General features: G+C 43.5%; 1 protein-coding gene across 1 annotated transcript; it reads right to left on the bottom strand.

Annotated features, from left to right (window-relative positions):
- Positions 1 to 1,009: 1,009 nt before the first annotated feature.
- On the bottom strand, positions 1,010 to 8,349 carry LOC137269909 (vitelline envelope sperm lysin receptor-like). Its single transcript, XM_067803753.1, has 10 exons — positions 8,136 to 8,349; positions 7,641 to 7,689; positions 6,313 to 6,355; positions 5,038 to 5,222; positions 4,589 to 4,743; positions 4,265 to 4,413; positions 3,120 to 3,198; positions 2,301 to 2,454; positions 1,602 to 1,638; positions 1,010 to 1,180 (listed from the first exon to the last, which is right to left on the bottom strand). Exons 2-10 carry the CDS (start codon positions 7,680 to 7,682, stop codon positions 1,056 to 1,058), a joined length of 969 nt encoding a protein of 322 aa, XP_067659854.1. The 5' UTR covers positions 7,683 to 7,689; positions 8,136 to 8,349; the 3' UTR covers positions 1,010 to 1,055.
- Between the last annotated feature and the right edge of the window lie 618 nt (positions 8,350 to 8,967).

The raw sequence follows: 8,967 nt of genomic DNA, 5'->3' as shown, positions 1-8,967 counted from the left end.
GAAAATAGCACAGCGAGGGAGTTTCGTTTTATGCCGCACTCAGCAATATAACAACCATATGGCGGCGGTCTGTAAATAATCGAGTCTGGACCAGACAAACCAGTGACCAACATGGCATCGATCTCCGCAATTGGGGGAACTGATGACATGTGTCAAAGTTATCGACACTTACCACCCTATCCCCTTAGTCGCCACTTACGGCAAGCATGGGTTGCTGAAGGCCTATTCTACCCCGGGAAAGTCTTTTCTGAAGTTTCGTTCGATTTTAACAGTAAACATACTTTTCTGGATATCTTATTACTCACCCCACTGAAAGCCCTACAAGTGCTTGGGCCATTTCAAATTGTGTGAATTGTAGGATACACGTTCACAGCCTATAATCTCTTGATGTTTAATCTCCACCGTCAATGTTTCTGTATAAGGTGTGAACACCAAGTAGGACTTTAGGAATGTCGACTTGCACTCCTGTACTTCATTGCCTAAATTACAGGTTCTGCGTGCTGAGAAACTAGTTTACTTAGTATTTTATGTTACCTCAATCTGCCGTGATGCCGACTTTTGGCGAGGCAGTGTGATTCACTGGTCCAGTATTTGCTATTCATTGGTTTGGTCACGGACTGCCGAGGGTGAGAACATGACTGTCCTAGTGTTGACATGTTCAGCAGGTGGAGGGAATTGTATCCTACATAAGTGATGGAATGTACAACATTAAGACAGAAACACTAGGCATTATTTTCTTCAATTAATGGCCACTTTAAGAGTTGCTGTAAAGACCTCTTAGTTTGTAAGTAGGTTTTGCTTTGTCTGAATGTACCATACAATGTATTGACGGGAAGACTTAAGACTTTCAGAATGAAGTAACAGTACACTTGTACAGCACGTGTGTATACGTCTAGATATGTCCCCTGTAGGAGACAGATGCGGTAGCATAACAGGCTGGATACAAACGTCAGCAAGCGCTTGTGGAAGTACCATTCCAGGGTCAGGCAGATTTTATTGCAAGAAAAAATGACAGAAGGAATTTTTATTAAAACCCGAAACCATGGCAATACATGTTACTGCTGCGACGTGTCGACATGGACGTCCCCAACTCCTGCTTCACCTGGAGCCGTGTTGACGATGGCGACTGATTCAGTAGCTACCATAGCATAACCTTGACTGGACGACATCCCGGACACGTCTGACCAAATGGAAACATGTTGGTGAAAAGAGTTGTACTCTACATTCACAGATGTATGAAGGCGACAAGCGCAGGAACCGGCTGGACAGGTTGTCCAGATGATAATCACAACTTGGGTTTATTACAGTGTGTCACTGACAATCCTTGCAATAAATATTACAGGTAAAGTCCTGTGATGAACAGTTTGTCCCACGTTGGGCATGGGGTGTCTACCAGCTTATAATGTAGACACGATTATTATGGCGACAGCTATGCTATAAGACTGCCTGGTATTTGCGATAGCTGCGTATGGGGGAATTACACAGAAAAGCGAGTTTGGCAGCCGATTCTTTAAGGATACGCGTGTAGATGTAGCTGGGACCGATATTTTAAAGAAAATGTTGCGAGTAGTCCAAGTCCATGTCTTGGACAGCATACGTACCCCTTTTCTTTATAGTGGGAGCGTTGGTGCAGGAATTCTGGAAAATATATGGTAACAGGTAGGTAGTTGTAGTAAAGGGCAAGTCTGATCAGGTTTGTTAGGTGACAGTAAATGGTGCATGTGAAAAAGAAAATGTCCCAAATCCCGCTAGAAGTTAGTCCTCTGCACACTCGGAAGTACTAGAGCAGTTAACGCTGGCGGCGTTGGTATCAGCAAGTGCGTTTGACATGGTGCCAAACAAGGAATTTGTAGTGGAAGCATCCCGATTGATGCTTAGAGAACCACTAAGGAAGGTACCGTTAGAATCATAGTTGCCATAGTGATGGCATAGTGACCGACTGGTCAAGGATGTGGCATCTAAGTGGATGCTAGTGCATAGGTACAGGATAGAAACGATGGTATTGAAGGCCTATGCCCCAGATATACAATATGCTGTTATATTAGGAATGGCGGGTAAGTGTAACATTATGTTGTAGTGTTTAAATGTTTTAAGAGTGTATTTGTAGTCTGGAACTAAGTTTGATAAGTGGTATACATAAAAATAACATTTTTGATACGACATTGAGGATACGAAGGGGGGGGGGGGGGGGGGTTGACAGCAAATAATTTCCTGTTGTAAATCCGGGATGGACAAGCTAGGATCCAGTGGACTTTATCCTCCACTGTTGATTTACAGAACTGGCAGTTAGGTGTACCTACCCCGTCACACTTTGATGCACACATGGTGAAGTTGCACTCGAACTTCAAGGCGGAGTTAACGTTGACAGTAAAGGCTTCAAAATACGGGCTTTGTGTTTTCTTGCCGATGGTGGTGAAGCCGACGTTTTTGGGGAACACAATACCGTCACCACATCTAGTAAGCAAAATGTTAGATATTTTATATAACTAGTATCTGCTAACCGATCACCGGACATTCTCGCAACTACACGCATTTAGCACATGGGCTAAAATACGGGGGATTTCTTTCCACATTTAAAGCAATGAGCTTAAATTTGGACTTAATGCCTCAGTGTCTAGAGTGACGTCTCTTTCCAAATGCAGAGTGACGGTGGATAGTGTCAGTGTATGTCAGTCATGTCAGTCTGAAGTTCATGTTTTACAGTGAAAAGACTGTTGGCTTCATTGACGTTCAGTTGAACTATTAGTTGGCCGACCTGAAAACTGGCTGTAAATGCTCCATCTCGGAAGAGACGAATCATTGTCTTGAGAGTCAGTATTTATTAGATCGTTAACAGTCTCAGTCACAGTCACCTACCCCAGTAAGCATTTCCATAACTGAGATTTTGAATTTATAGACCAGGTTCCCGATGGAGTTTTCTAAAATATCCCGATTTGCAAATGATTTTCCCGATTTTTGAAAACAATTGTGCATTTTCGAATGTAAACCTTTGGCTAAAATATGGTTACACAGTTTCATTACCAGAACAATGATTTACAACATGTGTGCACGGGGTTTAAATACGGGATTTCCCGTTAATCAGTATGTATACAGCAAGTGTGTACATGGTCTGTACCTACCCTGCTCTGAGGATGGAATATCGTGCCGAGGAGCCGTCTATGGCGTCACAGGAGATGGGCCGGATGCCTGCCTCCGAACCTGGAATAGCGAGTCAGAGAGTTTAGCTTAACGCCGCACTCGGCAATATTGGAGCTTTAATGGTGGTGGTTTGTAAATGTATTCGGGATAAGATAATCCAGTGGTCAACAATATAAGCATCGATCTCCTTATTTGGGAACCGATGACACGTGTGAAGCACGCCTGACCACGCGATCTCGTTAGTTCATTCGACAAGCATAGGTCGCCTTTAAGGGCAAGCGTGGGTAGCTGAATGTATTCTACCCAGGACCTTCACGGGTCGTGAATCTGCAAGAAGATAGAGGGTATGTTAGTAGGGCGAAGACTCCTTACACCTCACAAAGAGCGAATAAGTTTAATGTCTCTTGTGATAATCGTTGACTCACCTTAGACCAGGAATGAGTTAATGCAGAAAGGTTGAGAGATGGGAGTAGATGTTTTTGATACATTTTCAAGTTACGGTTCTCGTTCGTCAAGGCAAAGCCGAAGGGTCGATTGCTCACACAGCATCAATGTTTTGTTTGTTCCTTATCCGGAACAAAAGTAGACTGTCTTGTTTGAAAGAGCTGAATGTTCTCTTTCAAGGTATTTGTTAACGTGTCATGTGGAGTACTTCTTCCCCAGAAAGCAGTGTAATGATGGCACGCGTAACTTACTTTTCTGAAAAAATTCTTATTTAATAAATTTGACAGTTTCGATGTGTCCTTCCAGCTAACCGTTCGCGTTAGGTCGAGCCATTCGGATTTGTCAAGTTGGTAAATACCAAAAGTTGAAGAAGCTTGTTTCCAATGACAGTGTCCTACACAACTTCTTTGATGGAGTTCGAAAAATGTTCAGATATAAGAAAGGTATGTATTGGTAAATGATGAACTATTTATATTCATGAGGCAATTTTGTACAATTAGTTCGAGTCACAACGGGCTCAATTACAAAACTGACTGCAGTTGCTAAACTGAACGTCTTATCTTCTCAACGACTTTCAGACAGATTAGCACGTGGAATAGTTGGAATTGACTTCCAAATTTGGTTACTCTGTAATTCAAAGTTCTGATGTGAAGGAACGGATTGTATTCGAGGTAGAATGTACCTGTATTCACAGCTTTGAGTTGCACCGTCCTGCCAAGGTCCACTGTCCTGCCGTTGAGGTTGTGTCCGAGGACGTCCACCATCTTGAGGTGAATGGTGGAGCTGCTGGTGCCACCCACGTTGGTCTGGATCTCTTTGGCCGCGATTAGCCTGGTAAAAGAAAGGACAGGTTTAATGTCACAAGCATACCAGAAAAACCGCTACCCTATCGCCCCACATTACTTTCGACGTAAAATTGCAAGATAAGCGTTCGGAGAGACTCGTTGTCTGAAATCAGCAATATATTTCTGCAGCAAAGGCTTATTAACAGAAAAATGATCTTCACGTGTCAGTTATTTTCTGGTTCTTGCTGGTGTCTGAGCCCTTGGGGCTGAATGTGCAGGTGACGGTGTATTCCTCAGTGTACTGATGCACCAGACTGCCCGGCTCGCCATATGACACGATCACCTTCACCGTGTACACCCGGGACTTGGTACGTTTCTGAAACATACAGGTTGTGACTTCAGCCACGAGTCGGGTACACGAAATGAAGTAAATTACTTAATAACTTACATTTTTTCGCCGTATATACAAACGCTAAACATCGTGAATGTGACCGTCAACTGATTAGCTCCCTATATGGGACCAGGAACATTTGAGTGATGAACGTACAGACGCGTATGTCCCGGACTGGATGTTGTCGCATGTTCAGTAAGGAAGGCAGTCGTCTTCATTTTCCAGAGAAAATATCCGCACGCGCATTCGTCACTGAGCATATTCCATCTGTGTACTTACAATGAATGAGCACGGTTTGGATCCTTGACCTGGGTAGGAGAAGGGCAGGAGGAAGTTGACACCGTCTGTGGAAGTGAAGGGGACTTCCTTATTTCCCAGACATACGGCCTTGGCCTTGGCGTTCAGGTCGGTGACGATGGTGACCGAGGCGTCTGTTTTGTCGTTGGCACCGCAGTTGGGGGTTACTGATGAAATGTACATGGTCGGGGAAAAAAATTAATATATAGTTATGATTGTGACATTATGCACTATAACTGAGGTTTTAACAGTTTTAGAAACTAATACTTTGCGCCAGTGAAAGTAACTAACAGTATTCCCGAGAGCCAGTTATGGCGCGTTTGTGGAACATTCAACGTTAGATTTTTGTGTGAGCAAGTGTGTTGGGAGCGGCTGGGGCAGGACTGATGCACTGAACCACAGGCTGATAGCGCGAGCATAATCCACGGAGCGAGAGATGTTTACGTAAAGTGTCGGGGGAGTGAGTAGCTTTAGTTTTACGCCGCACTCTGCGATATTCCAGGTATATGGTGGCGGTCTGTAAATAATTGAGTCTGGACCAGACAATCCAGTGATCAACATGATCATGGGGTACCGATGACATGTGACGACCAAGTCAGCGAGCCTGACCACCTGATCCCGTTAGTCGCCTCGTTAAAGAATCGTCGCCTTTTATGGCAAGCATGGGTTGCTGAAAGCCTATTCTACCCCAGATAGACCTTCACGGGTCAAGGAGTCGGGGGAGCTGCATGATATATACTGTTAAAAACTAGCGGAACCGTCCTTTCATTGCGCAATTGTCGAAAGTGGGGGAATATATGGATTGAATCAATGTTGATACAATAGTAATGGATGTTTTGAGACTGCATCACCAAATGGGTTTGGGGACTTGAGTACGACATTAATATTTCAGGTTTACAATTTTCATGTGTGATTTGACTCTGAAAATCTTGACAATGCACAGATGCAAGAACATATGTAGCGGAAAATGTTCTACAATGACTTATCGACCTGTCTGAAAAATGAAGATTTATAATGACCCTATGCATGTGTAGGAGGTCCCCACGTCGTGCACGTGCTTCCCATGCACTGTTTACGTGTGGTGATAACGAGATATGATGCTGCAAAATGAATGTCATTGTAACGTTCCTCAATGGGTTTTCTTTCTACCAGACCTCAAAGTTCAGGCTCCCCTCTTTGTTTAAGAGTATACCAGGCACTGGGGACTTTTTGGCAATATCACGGCGCTGGAACAATATCGTTTCCCGAGTTACATACCCTGCATAATGTAGCCGGCAGGAATCTCCGCTCGGACGATGGCCTGTCGGGAAATGTATAATCTGGATGTTATAATGAAACCACTTACATAATACAACCCACCACTTTCAATAATAGGAGTAAGTCTATACGCCGGGCAACGGTATGCAGGGGCAGGCATAATAGACTGGAGGCCATGACAGCCCGACATTATCTGTGGCAGGAGACCGGGAACGAGCCACGCTGAGAATTTTGGTCAACCATGTTGAGGGAAAACATTTCACTACAGCACTGTAACAGAAAACTTGTCAGGCTGCTGCCATGTAGTCTCCTTGCACCATTGCTAATATGGAAATGCGAGTTATTTCTACATTCTAACTGGGCGTTCAGTGGGATGAGTAATAGAACATCCAGGAGTTCCCGTTTTTTCTTAAAATGGGAGAAAACTTGTAAAAATACAAAACCTAGCTTGGCTGCTGAAAAGAGCAGACTACAGATGGCAGTTAGGAAGGTCAGCCAGATACAACGTCCGAGCGTTGAATCACCCGACATGAACTGCACGTGCTGCGTACGATCACAAAGGGCCGTTTCAGAAGACATGCCGTTTCAGGTGTTCAATTTGTCTCACCTGTTGTACTGGATGTGCTGCCGAGATGTGTCGTCTTTCTCTTCCATAATGATAGAGATCAAGTTATGTTTTACGTCAGCTATCGTTCATACTGAAGCCAGGTTTAGTTTCACAATAGGCATTTAAATATTTCCGGTAGTAATATAATAAAAAAACAAAAAATACAAAACAAAACAAAACAAAAAAACAACGTATTGTTGATTTCTGCAGTTGTGTCCCGTGTTGCCGTTTGCTATACCTACCTATCACCCCGAGCCTGTAATTAGTTCAGAATTACACAACTACACACAACGTGTATATAATATAATATAATATAATATAATATAATATAATATAATATAATATAATATAATGATTTCTATTTGTGTCAGTCCTTCAGGTACTGTTGAAATGAGGATCTGACGCAGTCAAGGCGAGTGGATAACTGGCTTGATGACTAGCAAATGTAATTAAACTGCATTTCTTGCTGTAGATAGTTACAGACCGGGGACTTTATAACGTCGTATGAATATTCCACGTTCAGGACAAGCGGATGACGCCTTACAGTTGTTGAATAGCATCTCTTGCAGGCAGAATTTCAATATTTTCAGCGACACTTCAATACAACTGAACGTGGAAATAGTCGAGGGTATATTTGTTCATACATTTTCTTTTATCTAAATACATATGGACGGTGGCGTGTGGGGCAAGGTTATCATCCTACAACACATCGGTCACTCACCGAGACGAGGAGGAGCGCCAGTGCGGTGGTTCCGACAGACATGGTGAATCTGCAACAGTAGCACCATACCAACAAAACGGCCACCCCAATCAAAAAAACCAAAATTACAAATTGATATGCATACCTCACCCTAAACATACATTCATTAAACGATAACATGTATAATAAACAATCAATGAACTTATTTGAGAGTTGGAACATAACATCGGGGAAGGTGGAAATACACTGTGTAAAAATGGGGTACGGGCGGAGCGTGGATCCTCTACTCCGGTTTGGTTGATGGTCATGGGTTAATGTCGAGAAGATCTTCACGGATTATAACAGATCAACAGAAGTTTCAGGGGCGAACAATAGTATTACTGATGAACAGATGTCGACAGAAAATGCTTCAGCTCACTTCATGACGTTTGCCAAACACTTAGTTAAAATAACAACACATAAACAAATAGTTCTGCTCAAAGTTCATAACAGAGCACTAGTCAATATGCATCTTACCTTTCCGTCAGCGACGTAGTTTAGAGGTCGGAGGTCACGTGTAAAGGTTTTATAGTGCCGGTTTGCACGGAATAGACACGTGCGTGCCGTGGATTTAATGTTGTATTTTTGAGACACGCTCCAAATTGCTGGATCCGGTTTCCCTGCTATGCATGTTACAGCGCAGCACCTTGGCACTGTCTGTTGTGTCCAGTTGATGTATGGAAAGTCTTTTCGCTTGTCCAATGCAAGCAATATGCATAACGAGGACACATACACATCAATACACATAGTCTTTGTTGTTTGTTGGGATTCAGTTCTACAGTGTAGCGGTGATCGAGGTGACAGTGGAGACTGGTTCAGACCCTTGGACGATGCTAGTGGTGACATCTCCACCCATGCTGTCACCCGTCATGACATCTACGTCTGTGGTCTCATCATCTCTAGTTCTCCTTCCACTGCTCAACGTACAAGACGAACAGAAAGTGGGTAGTTACTTCAGGCTGATCCATATCCATAGCAGGTTCTCACACACAGATGTTTACCCATGCCACTAGCAGGGTCTCACCCACAGATGTTTATCCATATCCATAGCAGGGTCTCACCCACAGATGTTTACCCATGCCACTAGCGGGGTCTCACCCGCCGATGTTCACCTTGGCCAGTAGCTGGGTCTCACCCACCGATGTTTATTTTGGCCAATAGCAGGGTCTCACCCGGCGATGTACATAGTAGTATTAATATACGTACTTCTCAGCATATGACGGACAGAGAAAGTGGTACTCGTCTTCAATTACATTCATTCATTCTTCAAGTACAACATCGTCTTTGTAATACCATTTGTACCTTTTGC

This window comes from Haliotis asinina, unplaced genomic scaffold (assembly GCF_037392515.1).
Source record: "Haliotis asinina isolate JCU_RB_2024 unplaced genomic scaffold, JCU_Hal_asi_v2 scaffold_18, whole genome shotgun sequence".
In the NCBI taxonomy this organism is placed as follows: domain Eukaryota; kingdom Metazoa; phylum Mollusca; class Gastropoda; order Lepetellida; family Haliotidae; genus Haliotis; species Haliotis asinina.
The sequence above is the reverse complement of the archived record's forward strand: the minus strand, read 5'-3'. Positions and strand labels throughout refer to the sequence as shown.

What these genes read in the sequence shown, in the direction of transcription:
- LOC137269909 (XM_067803753.1), bottom strand. Translation starts at nt 7,682, where the DNA reads ATGTCTGTCGGAACCACCGCACTGGCGCTCCTCCTCGTCTCG. An exon ending in TGGCGCTCCTCCTCGTCTCG is followed by an intron (nt 6,356 to 7,640) that starts GTGAGTGACCGA and finishes ATTTCCCGACAG; the next exon opens with GCCATCGTCCGAGCGGAGAT. An exon ending in ACTCAAAGCTGTGAATACAG is followed by an intron (nt 3,199 to 4,264) that starts GTACATTCTACC and finishes TCGCTATTCCAG; the next exon opens with GTTCGGAGGCAGGCATCCGG.